Here is a 21,517-nt window from a genome sequence, read left to right as displayed (position 1 = left end):
TTATTGCAGATAAGCCCCCCGCTTAGCTAATGTGGGAATCTGAGCAGTCCCATGATGAGGCTTGGTCATCCAGTCCTGGACCCACCCTGCAATGGGATGGTGGTCCTAACTGTCATGGATAAGTTCCTGTTATGGCCTCTGTGGCCAACAAGACAGCATGTACAGCAGCCAACTGCTTTTATATTAAGGAGTACTGTACCTCTGCTCCCGTCCAGAGTTGGGACCAGAGACCCAAGCCATTCCAATTGCTGCCACAAAACCCATTCAAAGCCTTCTTGTGTCACATGTACATTCAGCTCACAGGGTCTAACAGGATATTTCCTCCCTCTTCTTGGGAGACTGGCACAACCAAATGGCCCTTTAGACACACAGGATGGGCCTCTTTGGGTCACACCCCCAGGGTTTGGACAGATAATTTAGACCTGTACTGGACGCCGGTGTGTGGGCACCAGGAGCTGCACTTGTGCAGCACCACATGCTGCCCGGGTGGGTGCCAGTTGCTGGTGCCACCACTGCATCCCTCAGGTCACTGGGCCACTGTTTCTGCAAATCTGGTGACTGCTGTCTCTGTGGCTCCCAGCGCCACAGTGGTCTTCCAGGGCCTCTGACAGGTGCCGAGCTTGTCTGCCACCACCAGGGCTCTCTGGCCTGCTCCCCATCAGTGAGCTTTCTGGGTGCCAGCACTTGCTTCCCTATTTCGTGCCAGGTCCAGCCTGCTTTCTCACAGCCTCCTGGGTCACACCGCCAGCTCTAACAGCTCCCAGGGCCACCCCTCCTCCTGGAACACTGCTGCAAAGCTCAGCTCCTAGCACTCGGCCTTGACCCACAGGCTTAGCAGCCCACGCTGCTTGCCTGTGGGGGCCCCCGCCTCTTCTGATCTGCATGCTGGGAGCAGAGCTTTCCGGGTGCTGGTGGTGCTGCTGCCAAAGCACCCAGCCCTGGCCGGTCAGTCTTAGCAACTGTGTTCCACGTCTGTGTGGGGCAGGGGAGGGAAGGGCATTCCCAGACCCAAACTTCCCCCAGGAGCCATAGGCTGCTGCCCTCAAGGAATTCAGTCGCCCCCCCCTTTTCCCCTGAATCTCACACTATGAGAGGGTAGGGGGACTGCAGCAGCTCAGCCACTCAGAGGCATTTTACCAAGGTGCAGACTCAAGCCTTCAAGGCTGTTTTTTTTTCTCCCTGCCTTGGTGTTCAAGTAACGTCGCAGCGTCCGGAAGTGCAGTCTCCTTTTCTTCAGCCTTCAGGGCTTCCGCTTCCTGCTTCCTCTAGGGCCTCTTGGAACTCCACTTTGTCTGAAAGCGTAGTCTCCATCTGAGCTCGCAAAGCTGAAAGAAGTGCCCAGCCCACGGCCCCCATGGCTGCAGGGCACTGGGCTTCTCTAGGGTTTTCCCCACCACCCATAGGGCTTTCTCCACTGTGTTGGGTGTGCCACTGACAGAGGGCCAGTCATGCGGTGGGAGGCCAAGCTGCCAGGAGCCTGGCCACCAAATACTACCTGCACATGATCAGCCACTCCAAGCTCCCCTCTGGGGGTGCCAGCTCCATGGTGTTCTGTGACGAATCCTGACAGCTATGCCAATTACGTTGCCATCCTTCAAGGCCAGGCAGGTTCATGGTGTTCGTGCAGATGGAAAAATATTCACGGAGCCATTGGGATGTCTGGCATACTTTCATTCATGAGAGGACAAGCCATGCATGCTGCAAGCTGCGCATCTGTCTGCATGTCTCATGTTGTGGCCCTTGCTCCCCAGTATGGCACCCATTGTGGTACCTGTCCCCTTGTGTGTCTCTCATCATCATCCCCCCCAGCAGGGAGTCCCCTACCTGTTTAAGTACTGGAGGGGAACAAAGCTGGAAAACTGCCAACACATTATGTAACATAACATAATTCTGCATATGTGAGTTCACTTCATGTTATGGGAACAGTTTATCGGACCCAGTCTCAAGGCTACAAGAACACTGGTTATCAAGCCCCTCCAAGGCTATGGGGACACCGCTTCCCTTAGCTACCCAGACACCTGGGTGAGGAAGCCGGACTGCTTCCACTTAACCTACAACACTTAAAATGGTTAAGATGGTAAATTTTTATGTTATATGTATTTTACCACACTTTCTAAAAGTATCTGGATTTTATGTCTCTATTTGCTAAGAACATTCTATGGTCATTGTCATCTGTCTTTTAACTCTCACTTCCTTCTCAGCCCACTGTGCCCTCATCGTTCCACCAAAACTGCTCTTGCTAAAGTTGTCAGTAACCTGTCAGTATTTCTGGGTTTAGTGTGCTCAACCCACGGCTATTCGACACTGTTCACCACTGCTTCCTAGAGGTTCTCTCATCTTCTGGCTTCTGTGAGACTCTCCCTTGGTTCCTTGCTGATGTATCACCGACAACTATTTTTTGTTGTCTTTTATTCTTCATAAATAATTCTCTTCTTGGCCTCTGGCTCTTTGTGTCTTTAGAGTTCTGCAGTTTCCTTGGGACAGCTCAATTAAACCCAAAGAATCAGCTGTGAGATTGATATTTCTGATTAGATCTCCCTCTAACTAGTCAACTCTATCTAAATGTCCCACCGACTCTTCAAACTTACCTCCTTTTTAGTTTTCTACCTCTATGGCATTCATCCCTGAATCCTATTCTGCAACCTGGGAGTGATACTGGAATCCTAACTCTTCATTATACCCTGTATCCAATGAGTCAAAAAGTCGTATTGATTCCCTTTCCCTTGTTAATTCTCAAAATCCATCTCAACTGCCAGGGCGTTGGCTTAGGTTTTATTATCCAGTGCCTTCAAGTGTCTTTCTGCTTCCAGTTTTGCCTTCCTCAGTTTTGTCCTGCACATTGTGTTTTAGTGATATTCTTAAAACTTAACTTTGATTGTGAATTTGTCTACTTAAAGGTCTCCAGTAGCTTACCTCCGCTTTCAGGGTAAAGTCTTAACACTTTAATATTCACTACACAAAGTCCGTCTAACTCCCCCCAAATCATAAATTACTACACTCTTTATCCAGCTGTGCGCTAGTGTGTGTGTGAGCCCGCATTCACAAACCGAGAGTGTGAATTCGATTCTCTGCCTGTACTTGATGCAGTGGGACGCGAAGGCCGTGTTATTTTAACCCAGATTTTTCCCATGATCATCCCTGTCATTACTGAGCATTTCAGCATCTCAGATGCAGTTAGCAGCCCAGCTTAACAACGCAGCACTTCTGAGTCTGCGCAGGGCGGGTGAGACGGGGCCAGGCACTACCTCCTCCAGGAGAGAGAGGGCGCGCGCGAGCTCAGGCCGATGAAAGCCACTCTGGCCAGGCCTTCCCTTTCCGATCAACTGCGTAAAGAGCTCACGTAAAGTCACTTCCGGGAAGTGGCGCCACGCTGTGTTAGCCGCCGAAACATGGAGGCGACTAGTGAAAATGAGGAGCCGGTGAGACGCAGGTCTGGGGTCGGGTGAATCGGGAAATCGAGCTTAGTCTAGCCTTGAACTCTCCCTCTCCCCTCCTTTTCCCATTCAGGTGTCCGGGGAAGTGGTGTCAGTGGCACATGCTCTTTCTCTCCCAGCTGAGTCTTATGGCAACGATGTGAGTATGACTCACCCGCAGCTCCTATTCACCTAGCTAGTCTGGGATGTCTGCGGGGCCTGCCGCGAAATTGTAACCGCCTGCCGTGATATGCTGTGTAGACCCCGTCCATGTCCTCCAGAAACCACGCCTTTCAGTTCATTCTAATCCTTTTGGTTCACAAACGCAGAACTAATGCCAGTGGAAGTAGTTCTCAAACTTTGCTGCACTTTAAAATCCACGGTGAAGCCTTTGAATATCCCGATGTCCAGAGAGCAATGCGTATCAGTTAAATCCGAGTATCTGAGGCCGAGAGACCGGCATCCGTGTTTGTAAAGGTCTCCTGTGATTCCAGTGTGCAGTAAAGTTGCACTGGCTTATGCTATGTCTCGTTTAGATTCTTAAGGAGAAAGCACATGGTGTATTTGACATGGAAGACACAGGGATATGAGAACAGTAGTAACACTCAAATAATGTGATGTATGCTAGATGAGTGGATCAGGACATATGGTACAAAGCAGTTCAGCTGAAGAATAAACACCTATGACCGAGACAGTAGAGGAAGACTTCACTGAGATAGTGGATCTGGAACTGGATCCGCTAAGTGTAGGTGGGCAACAGACAAGAATTGTCAGTCAGACAAAGGGCCTGGAGTTAAAATGCAAATGGCTTGTTCTGGAGTCAGTGAAATAGATTCCTCCAGTTTGAGTGAGAGGTTCTACTGGAACAGGGGGTGGGTGCTTGGTAAGGCATATTGATAAACTAGCCTGCTTCACGGTACTGTTTCGTCTTTAAATGTTATAGGGTGGGGAACTGGCTATTGGACAAACACAAATGATGATTATGACATGCTACTCTCTTAAAAGTGGAGAGTAATTTTACTTCCATTATCTTACTTTGTTGTTTCTATAATTCAATTGTGTATGTGAGTTTATTTCAGTTATACAATGATTTAACTCAGTCTTGAGAGTGTTACTTATCTACTGTTTTGTTTAGTTTCTCACACTTTCACTAGCGTCCAGGAAAAGAAAGTCGGTGATTCATTCTATTTGTTAGACTGTGTGGATAGCTTTTTGTTGTTTGTTGTAAGGACAGAGAAATTTTTATTGTCCACACACATTAGTCCAGTTTTTATCCTTTGACAGTAAAACTAAGTTTGGTAGCTCTCTTGAGCATTAAATTGATAACCAAGGACTTTCTTAATTTGTTCTGTAGTAGCAGGTTGGGAGATTTCTGACCTGGCATTCTTAACTCCTTTACAGCCTGATATTGAGATGGCATGGGCCATGAGAGCAATGCAGCACGCTGAAGTCTATTACAAAGTGAGTTGTCTGTCTTCATTATTAAACAGGATTAACCATGTACTGTATGATTCTTGGCTAACCACTGTTCTAAGCAATTTAAATAATTGTGTTTTGGAAATAAATTTTATTACTGTAAATCTTACCCTCAGAGAACAGGGGTGTGTGAGTGGATTTTGTTTTGACAGTGAATAGGAGTCGATCTTCTTTGCCCAGAGTCTGTTGCTAACTGTCAAAATGGTGCCTGGCCCATAGTAGGCACTTTAATAAATGTTTGTGGACTGAATGAAAAATCTACAGAGGGCAATAGCCAGTCAGTACCAAGGCCAAAAAGTGTTTGAATTGGTGAAATGGACCATAGGATATTATGACGCATTAAAACTAGGTCATGATTTCATCCAGAACCTAAGCTGTCTGTACTTCCTAATGAAGTCTTCTGCCCTGAGAACTATAAGGATTTTCTGGGGAAGAGGGAACAGAAGTGCAGTAAATTAGAGACTACCGTATGTATGTTGTTTTATTGTCTGGCAGCTGATTTCATCAGTTGACCCGCAGTTCCTGAAACTCACCAAAGTGGATGACCAAATTTATTCTGAATTTCGGCAAAATTTTGAGAAACTCAGGGTAGATGTATTGGACCCAGAAGAACTCAAATCAGTATCAGCTAAAGAGGTAAAAATTGTCTCTCTTAGATATTGCCTAGCTTCTGACCAACAGTTATTAATGGTGAATACACTTTTATACATTTAAAATTGGGGGGGTTGTCTTAAGGAAGTTATATAAACCAGTGCACTTATGTAGTTGTCATTGACTAATAAGTAAGTTATGAAGTGACTTTTTCTTATTTATGGATTTTTAAAATGCTTTATTTTATTTTTAGAGAGAGGGTAAAGGAGGGAGAAAGAAGGAGAGAAAGAGTGTGTGGTTGCCTCTCATGCCTCCCACTGGGGACCTCGCTTACAACCCAGACATATGCCCCACCTGGGAATAGAATTAGCGACCGTTTGGGTCACAGGCCAGCGCTTAAGCCACCGAGCCAAACCAGCCAAGGCTGGATTTTTTAAATGGTCATTGAATCTGTTTTTTTTTTCCATCTTCTTGACTGGACATTTTGTTCCTAATGACCCAGCACTTTCAAGGGAGGAAGAATAAATTTGTTTATGTGTATAGTTGAACCAGAACACTTTGATGGAAGATTGATAAGTAGGGTACAGGGAGGTGTTTGGATTCTCTGGATTTAAGTTGGCATTATCACACACCATGCCAAAGATCATTGAAATATTTATGTTTTGCATTGTTTATTTGGTTAGCTTGTATTTTTACAGGGCACTAAAACTCTTCAATTTTTTAATTTATTGATTTTTAGAGAAAGAGAGGGAGGGGAGAGAGAGATAAAGAAAGAAAAAGGAAAAGAAATGTGGATTTGTTATTCCTCATATTTATGCATTCATTTGTTGCTTCTTGTATGTACCCTGACTGGGGATCAAACTCATAACCTTGGCATATGGGGATGTCTCTCTAACCAACTGAGTTACCTGGCCAGGGCTACAACTTTTATAATTGGGAAAATATTTTCCTGAGAGTAGGCTCTTGACTTATAAAGAATGTAAACTTTTAACTCTTAGCAGGATGTCAAGTGATCTTTAGAAAATTGTCGCTACTGAATGGACTTCTTTCTTAAAATTTAACTTTGTGATTTTGGGCCAAATCCCTGCTTTCTTTGTCTCATTTGTGCTTCAGTGGGGATGAATGATCATTTGGGGCTGAGCTAGCCAATTACTAAACACAAAACAAAGACTCCATTTAATAAATCAAATTTTGATTCCGCAGTCAAGGATTTAAGTATTTTGTCAGCTAAAAATATTGTTCATGTTGGGAAATACTAGTCCAGAGACACAGTGGGTAGTGCAGAAGTGTGTTGCGAATGAAACGAGCAGTCAGCTCAAACCTAGTCTCTCTCCCTGGGGTCATTTCCCTTACTGAGGGAGCGGAAGCCCCTCTGTGGGCCCGACTTCACTGGCCTCCTGCATTAGTCACATATGCACCTTTTTTGCCTTCATAGAAGTGGAGGCCATTCTGTTTGAAGTTTGATGGGGTTATAGAAGACTTTAACTATGGTACTTTGCTGCGACTGGATTGTTCACAAGGCTACACTGAGGAAAACACCATCTTTGGTGAGTTTCTTGCCCCAGGAATTGTTTCAGTGTAAGGCGAGTAAGGCTCGTGGTAGGCACTTTAATAAATGTTTGTTGACTGAATGAGAAACTAGAGGGCAATAGCCAGTGAGTACCAAGGCCAGAAATGTTTGAATTGGTGAAATGGAGGGATCTGGTTTAACTGATGAATGGTTTACATGGATAGTTTGGGGATCATCTTATTTGTTATATCTTTAAAGATCATGTTACTAATTCTTGAGTAACTGTGAAATGAGATAGTTAAGCATATTCACCTTATAGGATTAGCATTTCACATCTCTGAAACTTATGACTATACTTTTTAGTCATAGAGTCATTAGATTTCTAGTAGGTGTAGAGCAGGGGTGTCCAACTCATTTTCACAGGGGGCCACATCAGCCTCGTGGTTGCCTTCAAAGGGCCGAATGCAATTTTAGGACTGTATAAATGTAACTACTCCTTAACTAGGGGCAGGGGGCTTGGTGCTGCCACCGGGTAGAAACAAAGCGGAGGGCCGGATTCGGCCAGCAGGCCTTGTGTTCGTCACCTGTGGTTTAGAGAAATTGTCACTAGGACAATAAATAATTCTATTTACCTTGCAGCCCCCAGGATACAATTTTTGGCCATTGAAATTGCTCGGAACCGGGAAGGCCATAACAAAGCAGTTTACGCCAGTGTTCAGGACAAAGAAGAGGACGAAGGAGCCAGCGGAGGGGAACCAGAGAAAAGCGACAACGGAGGAGAACAAGAGAAAGAGGCCCAAGAAGGCATCAACAAAAGTGGTGAAACGCCTATGTAAGGTAGAGAGGGAGTAGCGCCCTAGAAACTGTGACTCACCTGAGTCTACACGTACCACGATGCTCCTTGCAGATCCCTGCAGTTAAATGTGTGTCCCTGTTCAGTGGAAGGACATGCAGAAGGACATTTTTTTATAGCCTAGTAGTCAGGAGCTTCTCTGGTTGTTCTTTTGTATGAACTGGCTTAAAAAACTATGAGTGGGGTCATAGTTGATTGTTTCTTAGTGTATTTTCTTCTTGCTTCTCTTCACTGGTTAAGTAAGAAATTTTGTAAATAAATTTCTTCTCGTTCTTATGACTGTCTGCATCTCTGATTAACTTTTAAAAGGTATTTGAAATTATTTAGCACTTCAGTTTTTTTTTCAGGTGTATAATCTCTATGCCATGTCTTACATAAAATGATTAATGCTAGTTTCTTTAAACATTTGCTATGTGTTCTAATTACAGTCAACATACCATACTGTATCAGTTTCAGGTGTACAACACAGTGATCAGTCATCCATATAACTTACAAAGTGATCACTAAGGCAAGTCCAGCACGGGTCTGACACCACACATACCCCATACAACACGATTAACTATATTCCCTGTGCTATAGCCCACATCCCCATGATTTTTGTAACTGTGAATTGGTACTTCCTAATCCCTTCCACTTTTTCGCCCATCTCCCCAACCCCACTGCTGTCTAGCAGCCATCAAAATATTCTGTGTATCTGAGTTTGTTTGTGTTCTGTTTGTTTAGTTATTTTGTTCTTTAGGTCCCACATATATGTGAAATCATATGGTATTTGTCTTTCTCTGCCTGACTTATTTTAGTCAACACAGTACCTTCTAGGTCCATACATGTTGTTGCTAATGGCAAGATTTAGTAGTTGGGTTTTTTTTAAGACTTTACTTACTTATTTTTAGAGAGAGGGGAAGGGAGGGAGAAAGAGAGGGAGAGAAACATCAGTGTGTGAAACATCGATCAGTTGTCTCTCTCACATGCCCCAACTGGGGACCTGGCCAGCAACCCAGGCATGTGCCCTGACTGGGAATCGAACTGGCGACCTTTTGCTTTGTGTGACGATGCTCAACCAATTGAACCATGCCAGTCAGGGCTCTTTCTTTTTTAATGCTGAGTAATAATGCATTGTCTGTATGTGTCACTTCTTGTTTATTCATTTACGTATTAATGAACACTTTGGTTGCTTTCATATCTTTGCTATTGCAAATAATGTTACTGCGAAAATATAGATATGTATGTCTTTTCAATTTAGTGTTGGGTTTCTTCAGATAGATACCCAGACATGGAATAGCTGGGTCCTTCTTTGTTGTTATAGCCTTTGTTTTACAGTGTGTTTTGTCTGATGTAAGTATTGCTGCCCGAGCTTTCTGTTTCTATTCACATAAAATATCTTCCTTTATCTCTCTACTTTCAGTCTGTGTGTGTCTTTCAATCTGAAGTGGGTCTCCTGTAGGCAGCATATGTAAGGGTCTTGTTTTTTATCCATGCAGCATCTTATGTCTTTTGATGGAAGTATTTAATCCTTTTAAATTTAAAGTAATTGTTGATAGGTGTGTGATTATTGCTGTTTTAGTATTCACACATTTTTATCCTGTTTCTCTCCTTAAAGAAGACCCTTTAGTAATTGTTCTAATACTGGTGTGGTGGTGATGAAGTAGCCCCTTCAGCTTTTTCTTGTCTGGGAACTCCTTTGATTCAGAATACTGGCTCTACTGGTAGAGTAATCTTGGTTTTAGGGCCTTCCTTGACAGCATTTTAAACATTTTGTGCCAGTCCCTTCTGGCCTGCAAAGTTTCTGTTGAGAAATTAGCTGACAGTCATATGGGGGTTCCCTTGTAGGTAACCGACTGCTTTCCTCTTGCTGTTTTTAAGATTCTCTCTCTGTCTTTAACCTTTGGCATTTTAAATATGACGTGTTTTGGCGTGGACCTCTTTGGGTTCATCTTGTTTGGGATTCTGTGCTTCTTGGACTTGAATGTTTATTTCCTTCACCAGGTTATTGAGGAAGTTATCCTTCATTATTTCTTCAAATAGGTTTTTAATTTCTTGCTCTCTCTTTTCTCTCTGATACTCCTATGAAACAAATTGTGGTATATTTGATATTATCCCAGAAGCTCCTTAAACTATCCTTGTTTTTTTAAGATTAGTTTTTCTTTTTGCTGTTCTGATTGGGTGTTATCTGCTACTTTGTCGTCCAAACTGCTGATTCAGTCCTGTGCTTTATCTAATCTACTGTTGTTTCCCCTCCAGTGTATTTTTCATTTCTGACTGGTGTTTTTTTTTTATGTTTTCTATCTCCATTTTTATGTTTCCTGTCTCTTCACTGAAGTTCTCACCAAGATCATCTACTCTTCCCCTAAGTTCCTTGAGCGTCCTTGTAACCAGTGTCCTGAACCCTGCATCTGGTAGATTGCTTGTTTCCGTTTTGTTTAGTTCTTTTTCTGGAGTTTGTTTGTCTCCTCATTTTGGCCTCTTCCCTGTGTTCCTATGTAGCACTGCTACATCTCTGGGTCTTGGTAGAGTGGTCTTGGGCAGTGGATGCCCTCTGGGGCCCAGTGGTGCAGCCTCCCTGGTCACGTGAGCCAGGTGCTCCAGGTGTGTCCCTGGTGTGAGTTGTGTGTGCCCTCCTGTCATAGTTGAACCTGGAATGCTGTTGCTATGTTGGTGGGAAGGACTAAACCTCAGGCTGATTGGTCGCCAGGACTGGCTGTGACTACAGTGGAGCAGCTGTTGTGCAGGGGCTGACCCTAGGGAGCAGGAGTCGCTTTATCAGGGTTCTGGTGCCTGCCGAGTCCACCCTTTGGGTGTGTCATTTGTGGAGGTATTCGGGTAGCGCTGTGGTGTGGTGTGCAGCTGGCCACCAGTGTGTTGCCAAAGGAGGCCTCTTGTGAGGGGCTCTGGTGCAGGCCAAGTCAGCCATTGTGTATGCCCTGCCTGGTGTCATCTGGCCTGAGCTAGAAAGCGATCTGCAGATGGCTGCCACTTGTGCGGGGTTTGCAGATGCCTGGGAAGGGCGAAGCTGTCAGCCGCGGCCGGCTGCTGCTGGTGCCAGCCTTAGGGCTGCTTAGCAGGAGGTATGGGGTACACCGAGGCTGGATGCTGCTTGTTTGTTTTTTTGTGACCCTTTGAGAGATTTTAGGAAAGTCTGCAGCATGAGCCAAGACAGGCCATTTTTAGGAAGAAGCCGCTGGAAGTGCATAACATGCAAGAAAGGATTTAATGAAGGACGGGGGCTGGGGAATGAGGCTTTCCCCCCCCCCCATTGGATACAGGAGAAAAGTAAAAGTTACACTTAATGGATGAATTGTCCCCTAGGCAAGAGCTAGACTACAAAGGCACACAGTTAGCAACAATTTTGTACACAAAGCAGATAGGTTTCTCTGCACTTCGGGTGTTAGACACAGGCTGTGATTTCCTGTTTTTTTAGAGCATTGTCCTGGGGAAGATGCGTGACTGAAAACAGGAAAGGCACCTGGATATTTGCTGGCCGACATTATGGGAGACCAAGTTCTCCTCATCCCTCTTTTAAAGTCCACAGATACCAGCCCAACCAACAGGAGCACCATATGGCTTGCCAGCATTGTGATAGGAAGTCTGGCTGTACCTGAAACTAGGGTCAAGAATGGGTCAAATGCCATACAGTCCAGTAATTAATTGTGCCATTGGGCATTTCTTCCAGAGAAATGGAAACGGAAAGTTACACAAAAACCTGTATGGGACTGTTCATAGCCGCTTTATTGTTAATTGCTAACCACTAGAACAGGTGTGTCAAACTCATTTTCACCGGGGGCCACATCAGCCTTGCGGTTGCCCTCAAAGGGCTGAAATAATTTAAGGACTGTATACATGCAGCTACTCCTTAACTAGGAGCAAGGAGCTCTACATTCTGCCCTTTGAAGACAACCACAAGTCTGATGTGGCCTCCGGTGAAAATGAGTTTGACACCCCTGCCCTAGAAGCAACCCATATATACACCAATGAGCGAATGGTTAAAAAAACTGGCACATCCACACCATGGGATGCAACTCAGTCATAAAGAAAGATAAATTATTGATATATGCAGGAAGCTGGATGCATTTCAGGGGGATTATGCTGATTTTAGAAAGTCCATCCCAAAAGGTATCATATATAATATGATATGATACGATATGATATGATTCTATTTATATAACATTTTGAGGTGACAAAAGTATGAAGAATTGGAACAGATTGCCAAAAGTTGCCAGGTTGTCAGAGGTTAGGGGTTGAGTGAGGGTGTGACAGGAGGCGGTGGGCCAGAGAGGAAGGTGGGCGTGGTTATAAAAGGTCAGGAGGAAGGCTCCTTATGGTGCTGGAACTGTTCTGTGGTGGTGGATACACAAGCATACACAGGTAATAAAATTTCATAGAACTATAAATATACACATGGGCGTGCACACAGGTGTACAACTGGGGAAATCTGAATCACATGAGTGGATCACATCAGTGTTAATTTCCTCCTTGTGATGTTTATTGTACTATAGGTATGGCTCAGTGGATTGGGTGCCAGCCTGTGAACCAAAGGATTATGGGTTCGGTTCCCGGTCAGGGTACATGCTTGGGTTGTGGGTCTCTGGTAGGGGACGTGCAAGAGACAACTACACACTGATGTTTCTCTCCGCATCTCTCTCCCCCACTACCCCTTTCTCTGAAAATAAAGAAAGTCATTAAATAAAAGAAACCATTGAGGGGAAACTGGTTAAGGGTAACATGGGATGTCTCTGAATTACTTCCTGCATCTGTGAGTAAATCTGCCATTATCTCAAAGTAAAATGTTTAATTTTTAAAAAGACAGTGAATCAGTAAAACAACTGAAAAAGACGACAAAGCTCCTGGGGAAGGTGTCCAAGAAGCATCAGTGCCCCTATCCCAGGACGGAGGTACCTGGCAACTGGTGTGCCTGACATGGAAAATACTGACTTACACAGCTTGTCCCAGGTCCTAAGGAAAAGTGACCTGGGGTAGTGAGGCTGCTGGGGCATAACTGCGGGGGAGGACCTAAAAGGAGAATTGCCTTCAAAACCTTCCTGGCCTGGCTAGTGTAGCTCAGTGGATTGAGCATGGGCCTGTGAACCAAAGGGTTGCTGGTTTGATTCCCAGTTAGGGCACGTGCCTGGGGTTGCACAAGAGGCAACCACACATCCATGTTTCTCTCCTTCTCTTTCTCCTTCCCTTCCCCTCTGTCTATAAAAATAAATAAAATCTTGAAAAAAAAAGAAAAAAAACCTTCCTGGGAGTCAAATAGAGAGGCTGGGTTTCCTGGGTTATGTCAGCGTATGGCCCTGTTTGGCCTGTGTTTAGACAAGGTACCTGTCTCAGGGAATGGATTTTTGGTTTACATGACCATCACTTCAAGTGGGATTCAGGAATCTTCATCCCCTCCTCTATATGACTCACTCCCACACACCCCAATCATGTTTAGGCCACACAAGTACTCAACATGTCCACCCTGTGCCACCAACTCCATCTGTAACCGTGGCTGCAGCTGCGTTGGCTGTGGCTGTTGCTGCTGCAGTGGCTATGGCAGAGGTCCAGGAATCTATGATCTGGAAAATGTAAGAAGAGAGATTTGGGCGCACTCTCTCTATCTCCTTTATCCTTCACTCATTTTTTTCCTCAGGGAGCCCAGTTGGCCCTCAAATGACGCATATGTGGAAAACCAGCACAGCAGACTTCACAAGTCCGGCCTCGGTTGCTAAGCGGTTATGTGCTAAACTCTGGAAGAGCAGGGTCGCCCTCTGGCGGTGAGCAGACGCAGGCACAGGTTGGGTCTAATTCTCCAGTGCAGCTTGGTCACCTATACCTTCCCTTGGATTGAGTCCATAAACGAACAGAAAGAAGAATTGATTGGAAACAGAGGAAGGTAAAAAGAAAGGAATAAGAATGAGGGGAGAAATGAAGGAAAGAAAAAATTGTTAGCTGGATGTCTCAGGCTCACAGAAGTGAAGGAAATGGGCCTTCCCAGGCTGAATAGGAAAGATTGACAGCTTAGTGGTAGCATCTCATCCTGAGGATGGCATTTATGGTGTGCTTAAGACTGTCCCAAAAGGGGACTGACTTATGACCTAGAGCAGGGGTATCAAACTCATTTTCACCAGGGGCCACAGCAGCCTCATGGTTGCCTTCAAAGGGCTGAAGGTAACTTCAGGACTGTATAAATGGAACTACTCCTTAACTAGGGGCAAGAAATTCGGTGCTGCCACCGGGTAGAAACAAGGTGCTGGGCTGGATACAACAAGATGGAGGGCTGGATTCAGCCTGCAGGCCTTGTGTTTGCCACCTGTGACCTAGAGGGTGTGCCCACTGTGTTCTTCAATGTGGTATTGCTCTTTCATGGGCTTCGGCACTTGCAAACAGTGACAGAGCTTGATCCCAAGGAGCTGTCCATGGAAGAACATGGCCTGCTGTCCAGCCTTGGCGTTAATGCATGAATCAAATTTTTCCAGGACCTTCTAGATGTATTCCTGTGTTTGGGGATGTCCTCAGTGTTATTCTCTTTTCATTTAATGTTTTTGTTTCTGGGTTTTTTTTAAAGGTGCATCTGATTTGGACAGGACTTCAAACTGTGAGTTGTAAGAATCCTCTCTCTATTCTGAAAGGTTTTCCAAAACACAAATTCATAGAAACACGTGATCAGGAACTCATTTTAGGTTTTGTGGAAAGGGGCCCAAAGAGGTCAGAGAAGGTGCTCATAACTCTAATTCACACACACACGCGCACACACACACACCTCCTGTTTCCACCCATGCTAAACACCTCACCATCATGTTATGGTCAAGAAGAGCCAAACCACCTTGGAATGGTATGATCAAGTCCACTGTAGACTTTATGGCAAATTCACCACTGGTCTGTTTGTAATTGAGCTTTCTGTCTTGGCCTAACAGTGCTTCCTCTTCTGGCTCTCACTCGTTCTACTGGGAAGTCATTCCAGGGGAGGGTATCTTTGTAGCCAAGGGTTACTCCTCGGAGAGCGCCCTCTCTGTCTCTCTCTAGTGTTTATTTTTCTTACCCTGTCTGTGAGTTCCTCAGGCCTCGGGTTGGCAATCATCATATTGCCTGTTGTGATTTTTGCATATGAAATTCTTGACTGTGACCCCTGAAAGGTTTCTTCTGGCTTATTATTAAAAAAACCAGCTGGACTTTTTATGTTCATCACCACCCTGCAGGTAACAATGGTCTCACGGAGAGAATTCCCTTCACTGAGCCAAGGGTATACCTGTGGCGCATGCCTAAGAAGGAACTCAGACACAGCTGCTCTGAGAGTCCAGGCTCCAGGCAATTAAACTCCAAGTGCTTCTGACCTTCTGCCTTGAGACCCGCAGTCACAGCACCTGTCCCTGAAACCAACTCAGACCAACCTCCAGATTAACTCAGTTCTTACCATAGTGTTTGTCTCATGTGTTCTCTCTAGAAAGCCCTGCTTCTCGCCATAAAACACCATGGCCCCAGTCACAGTCAATGACACACCAGAGTACATGACAGAATCCCCAACAAAACCAGGCAGTTCCAACTGGGCCCTGTTTGCCAAATGAGGCCTATGGGAGAGATCTCAGATCTCTTCCAGCTGGTTCCACCCAGTCTCATTTATTATTATTATTTTTTTAACAAACATGTCCTAACATCATGGCTTGAACTTTTCTCTCCAGGATGAGGAAAAAATCCTTGTCAAGACAGAAAACTGTGAAAGACTTTGCCACTTGATGTACGCAGGGCACCTTGGGAGCAAGGACCCACCACCATGCAGGTAAATCCTACTGGGATGAATTCCATCCATTTTCTTGGGACCTCAGCCTTGAGGTCCAAGTCATAATTTCCTGCTCTCCAGGGCATTTGTTTTGTAATAAATACATCAGTAGGAAATGAGAAGTGGATCAGGATACTAGGTGGCCAGCAGGATTTCAAACCAAGCTTTCCCCTTAACTCAGGGATGTCAAACTCATTTTCACCAGGGGCCACATCAGCCTTGAGGTTGCCTTTGAAGGGCCTAAATAATTTTACGACTGTATCAATGCAACTGCTCCTTATCTGTTAAGGAGTTGAAGTGACATTTAGCCCTTGAAGGCAACCTCGAGGCTGATGTGGCCCCCGGTGAAAATGAGTTTGACTCCTCTGCCTTAAGTTCTTTGTACGTGCACAAATGCCAGGCATATGCAGAAGGGTTTCATACACCTTGTCTGCTCTGTTCAAGTGAGGCTGACCGTTCCTGCCACAGGGGGTGAGGATAGGTCAGTGAAACAATTTCTGGAAAAAACAAAAGCCCATGCTTCTGGAACACTTCTGAGAAGGATTATTCTGTCTTATTCCGAAAGGAGGGTATTTGGCAACTGGTACACCTGACCTGTGAGGTAGCAACCTCTACAACTGGCCCGGGTACCTGAGAAAAGTAATTGTTTTGATAGCAGGCATTAAGTTGCAGAGAGTGGGGGCTATGGAGTGGACATTGTGGAAAGGGGGACATAAAAGGACATTTAAAAAAAAGATTTTGGGAAGGTAATGGGAGAGTCAAAGACACCTGGGCTATGTCTCCAGGGCATGACCCTCCTCTGTGTGGGTTTGGGAGACGTACCTGTCTAAGGGTCAATGGATTTAGGGTTGATACAACCATCATCTCCAGAGGTAACCACATACAGTCACACCTTGGTTCTTGTCAGCTTCAGAACTCATCAAACCCTGTATTAATCACATTTTAATAAAAAAAAAAGTCTTAGCACTTACAGCTTGCTTGGTACTCATTGGTGGCGGCATTCCTTATGAGTTTCAGAACAAATCAATGACAAGTACCAAGGTACCACTGTATCTTCATTTTCCCCTTTCCTATCTGACTCCATGCCCAGCCTCCACAATCTGGTTTGGGCCATAGAGGTGCCCAGTGTATCCATCTTATTACCCAAAGCAAAAAGGGGCCTCCCATCCAAAGTGCAGCAGAGGCAAACGCTGAACACCAAGTTTGTAGTTGCAAAATTAGGGCTGTTTATTTGCTGGGTGTGCAGCAAGGAAAATAGAGCTTAAAACTTCAATTCTTAGGTGGCTTTTTTCCCCTGAGCTTTTATTTATTTTTAAAGAGAGGGGGAGGGAGGTAGAAAGAGAGGGAGAGAAACATCAGCGTGTGGTTGCTTCTCACATACCTCCTATCAGGGACCTGGCCCACAACCTGAGCATGTGCCCTGACTAGGAATTGAACCAGTAACCCTTTGGTTTGCAGGCCGGCACCCAAGCCACTGAGCCATACCAGTTAAGGTTCAGTTCCTTTTTAATCAAGGGTTTTTAAAGGCAATGATTGAGGGTTAATTGTTAGAGGTCACGAGCAAAGCTGACTAGTTCGTTCTTGTGCAAGCTTTACTGATTTCCCTAAGTCTCATTTAGTTACTGACATCATCTTCTTTGGAGCCTTTGTGACAGTTTCAGTGATCTGACTGAGGTGAAGAATTAAGATTCTGCAAAACACCTCATGATTGTGCATCAGTAACGTTATGTTTAAAGTGAAGTGCAGAAACTAAACATTTTGTGACCTTATTGTTTAAGCTGTCATTATTTTATGCTTACTTAGCTGCATTTCTCTATTATTTTTATTGATTTTAGAGAGAGAGAAAAAAAAACATCAGTGTGAGAGAGAAACATTGATTGGTTACCTCCCATATGCGCCCTGACTGGGGATCGAACCCACAACCTAGACATGTGCCCTGACTGGGAATCAAACCCCCAAACTTTTGGTGTATAAGACGATGCTCCAGCCAACTGAGCCACCCAGCCAGAGCAGCAAGATGTACTTTTAAATATTTATTTTGGGAACTTGCTTTGCAGGCAGGCCTCCTAGAAATAACTAGCATTTTCTTACTTTTTGACTATAAGCTACAGGACAACCAAATCAATTGAAACATTTAGTTAAAGCCTAAACCTGTATCTCTCTACCCTGTGATTTAATACCTAAACATTTCCTGTTAACTGCCATTATCAGCCTCTCTCTGCATACCGCTGCCTCCACTGTGGCTGCAGCAGTGGCGAGAATGGCAGTGTAGCTGGCAGCTGTTGCTATTGCTGTACCCATGGCAGAAGGAGCAACACAGATATCTGTGATCTGCATTGTGTGGGGAGAGAAAGATGGCGGGCCCCCCACATTCTTTGTTTTTCTGTCTTGGTCTCTCACTCCTCTGGCCTTCATAAGAGCCTAGTTTCCAGTCTTCAATGCTGGCTCTTCGATTGTGCTGGAAAACGAGCACAGTTGGCTTCACGGTGACCTCCATGGTTGCACAGGGTTGGCGTGGAAACAAATTCCAGAGGAGTGGAACGCCCTCTGGCATAGGCTGTGTCCAGTGCTCTAGTGTGTGGAGGATACCAGCCTGCAGTATCCATCTCGGCTGCGGATACTCGTCAAAACATGCTAAAAACATACACAGAGACAACCATGTCCTGTGGGGGAATAGGAACAGCAGGGCCACTCCTCATGTGGGGAGCGCCTTGGCCACCCTCTCTCCTGGAGGGTGCCATGGCCACCCTCCGTGGTGGGGAGAGCGCGCCCGTTCCCTGTCCCCTGTCCGAGAGGCTTTTTATTGGTTTCATTTGCATAAGAATTCAGGTAAAAGCTCATTACTCATTGCTAGGAAGTAAGGATCAAACAATAGATAACAAGGAAGTCTGAGGGCCTATTTTGAGTCAGGATCAAAGAGCTATAAAACTTGAAAGAACAAACTTACTTCTTCCTTGGACCCTTATCATTCAACTGAGAGCATTCTAAACAAAGAAGGTTTCACAGGATTTTACATATTCTTTCTTAGGCCTGATCACCCAGGGAACCTGCCCTTTTCAGCACAGAGCTGCACCACCCTGTCATTGTTTCAGGCTTAGGTGGAGCAAGGGAACTAAGGCAGCCAAGGGACGTGGAGATTTTCTCCCAGACGATGAGGACTCAGGCTATATCACAGCCAAGGAGTGAGGGTCCATCACCCCCTTTTGCTGTAGCCCCCAAAATCCTTTCTTGGGGGCCTCCCACGTGATTGTGCCTGTCTTAGGTCGTTCCCCCCTTGGGGAATCTTACCCATCATTGGCTAACCAACCAAGCTTTGGGGTTCAGTTATGAATGAAGCAGCAGCGCTCCTGCCAGGGAGATAAGCTTTTGTCTCCTTGCTGGCTCAGGGTCCAAGGTCACTTCCTCAGCCTTAGCCTAGGTGGGGGTTACAGCTTCTGATACCAGGCAGGGTAGTTCCCAACACTAGTGGAGGCCAGGTGCCTGTATCTCCCAGTGTGTACCATCAGCGGATGGACACAAAGAAAGGAGGATGGATGGAAGAAAGGAAGGAGAAAAAAGAAGAAAAGGGTAAGGAAGAAAAAAGATAAAAGGAAGGATGAATGGATGGTGTGGTCTCCCATAGGGAAGAAAGTTTGGTTCAGCCCAGGATGACCAAGCAATATTAGGAGGTTAGCAGTGGTATCCTGTGTGCACATTGACATTGCGTGTCTGAACTGTACTCAAAGGGGTCTGAGTTGTGTCCCCAGGATGTGACAGCATTTGTTCTTCAAGACTGTGGCTCCCTCATGGCCTTCAGTTCCTGGAGCCAGAGATGGAGCCAGAGACAGAGCCTGATTTCAAGGAGCTGCTCAGGCAGGTTGAGGGTGGTGGCTTACGTGCTTGGCCCAGGTGACAGTGCAGCCCTCATTCTTCTGGAGCACTTGTGGCTGTGTTGCTGTGTTTGGTGGACTTGGTGTGTAATTTCTTTTTTCTTTCTCTCTATGTCTTTGTTCTGAGTTTATTTAAAGGTGTGCCTGACTTGGCTGGGTTTTTGGACCACCAGTTCTTTGAAGCCTTTCTCCCTCCTGAGAGGCCTTTCCGAAATACAGAACACACACAGACAGATGATCAAGAACTCATTTTAGCCCTGGCTGGTGTGGCTCAGTGGACTGAGTGCCAGCCTGCAACCCAGAGGGTGGCTGGTTTGATTCCCAGTCAGGGCACATGCCTGGGTCTCAGGCCAGGTGCCCAGTAGGGGGCGTGTGTGAGAGGCAACCACACACTGATGTTTCTCTCCTTTTCTTTCTCTCGCCCTTCCCCTCTCTCTAAAAATAAAATAAATAAAATCTTAAAAAAGAAAAGAAAAAATTATGTGGGAAATGTAAATTAGTAAAAGTAAAATTAATTAAATTGATTAATTAATTTATAAAAGTATAAAATGACTTAGAGGCAAGCAGAAATTTTCTACACCTTTTAATTCTCTACCCTATGCTCAGCTGTTTCATATCCCCACCTTTTTTTTATAACTCTTAAGACAGGTTTCTCTATTTTATATGTCTATATTAGTTTATGAACTTACATGGAGAATTTCAAACTTATTCCTATGAAATGTAATATAATTGATTTTGGCTCACTATTAATGAAGAAGATATCTTTTAAAGTATCTGGCTACAGTTACTTCTACATGTAGATAAAGATGCTATTTTTATTGAGACATAATTGATATATAACATTGTATAAGTTTAAGCTGTATAACATAATGATAAATGTTTATATCATAAAACGATTACCATACTAAGTTTAGTTAATGCCCATCAGCATCATAGTTATAATTTTTTTCTTCTCATGAGAATTTTTAAGAAAACATCAGGAACTCTGACTGGTGTGGCTCAGTTGGTTGGGCATCATCCTGCAAAGTGAAATGTCCCAGGTTCGATTCCCAGTCAGGGCATGTAGCCAGGTTGCGGGTTTGGTCCTGGTCAAGGTACGTGCCGGAGGCAGCCAATCGATGTTTCTCTGTCACATCAATCTTTCTCTCCCTCTTTTTCTCCCTCCCTTCTCCTCTCTCTAAAAATAAATAAATAAAATCTTTTAAAAGAAGAAAACATTAGGAGGTGGAGAGTGGAAGAAATAGGGAGAGGACAGCAAAAGGGTACTAAGTTTTCACTCTAAGATGAACAAGTTCTGAGGATCTAATGTATGACATAGTGACTATAGTTGTTAACTCTGTATGTAAAATGGAAATTTGCTAACAAAGCAGAACTGACTTCTGATCAAGATGGGGGCATAGGTAAGTGTGGCTTGCCTCCCCACACAACCACATCAAAATTACAACTAAAATATAGAGCAACCATCACTCACAACTGCCAGAAATCTAGTGAAGTGGAAGTCTGATGACTATGGAATTAAAAAGAAACCACATCCATCCACACTGGTAGGAAGGGCAAAGACAAGGAATGGGCTGGTCCCACATCCATGTGTGATGGATAAAATTTTGGGAGGGATATCTTGGGAGCAAGGAGTCCCTGCTCCAGACCAGGCCCCCCAGCCTAGGGTTCCAGTGCCAGAAAGGTAAGTCCCCATAACTTCTGGTTGCAAAAAACCCCCAGCAGGGATTGAGTTGATAGAAGAAACTACTGGATTCCCAAGCAGTTCTTTTTTTTTTTTTAAGTTATGTATATTTTTGTTCTTCAGTATCTTTTTAAAAAGATTTTATTTATTTTTAGAGAGGGGGAGGGAGGGAGAAAGAGAGAGAGAAACATCAGTGTGTGCTTGCCTCTCATGTGGCCCCCACTGGGGATCTGGCCCGCACCCCAGGCATGTGCCCTGACTGGGAATCGAACCTGCGATGCTTTGGTTCGCAGCCCGTGCTCAATCCACCAAGCAGTTATTTTTAAGGAACCTGCACACAGACTTACTCAGAATCACTCCCTCTGAGCTCCAGC

General features: G+C 44.9%; 1 protein-coding gene across 2 annotated transcripts; it reads left to right on the top strand.

The window, feature by feature from the left end:
* Positions 1-3,312: 3,312 nt before the first annotated feature.
* On the top strand, positions 3,313-8,109 carry PBDC1 (polysaccharide biosynthesis domain containing 1). 2 transcript variants are annotated; one of them, XM_028522810.2, is made up of 6 exons: positions 3,314-3,419; positions 3,508-3,573; positions 4,815-4,874; positions 5,385-5,525; positions 6,916-7,027; positions 7,630-8,109. In XM_028522810.2, the coding sequence occupies exons 1-6, from the start codon at positions 3,390-3,392 to the stop codon at positions 7,824-7,826; spliced, it is 606 nt and encodes a 201-aa protein (XP_028378611.1). In that variant the 5' UTR covers positions 3,314-3,389; the 3' UTR covers positions 7,827-8,109. The 2 variants fall into 2 exon arrangements, with proteins under 2 accessions (XP_035872385.1, XP_028378611.1); XM_036016492.1 differs by lacking the exon at positions 5,385-5,525 and having other exon boundaries at positions 3,313-3,419.
* Positions 8,110-21,517: the final 13,408 nt, after the last annotated feature.

Source organism: Phyllostomus discolor, chromosome X (assembly GCF_004126475.2).
Source record: "Phyllostomus discolor isolate MPI-MPIP mPhyDis1 chromosome X, mPhyDis1.pri.v3, whole genome shotgun sequence".
Taxonomy (NCBI): Eukaryota; Metazoa; Chordata; class Mammalia; order Chiroptera; family Phyllostomidae; genus Phyllostomus; species Phyllostomus discolor.
Note: the sequence above shows the minus strand (reverse complement) of the source record. Positions and strands in the feature narration are given on the sequence as shown.

Bases quoted from the DNA above. Each gene is read 5' to 3' on its own strand.
- PBDC1 (XM_028522810.2), top strand. From the start codon at position 3,390: ATGGAGGCGACTAGTGAAAATGAGGAGCCG. The intron at 3,420-3,507 runs GTGAGACGCAGG...TTTCCCATTCAG, and splicing joins CTAGTGAAAATGAGGAGCCG to GTGTCCGGGGAAGTGGTGTC. The intron at 4,875-5,384 runs GTGAGTTGTCTG...ATTGTCTGGCAG, and splicing joins ACGCTGAAGTCTATTACAAA to CTGATTTCATCAGTTGACCC.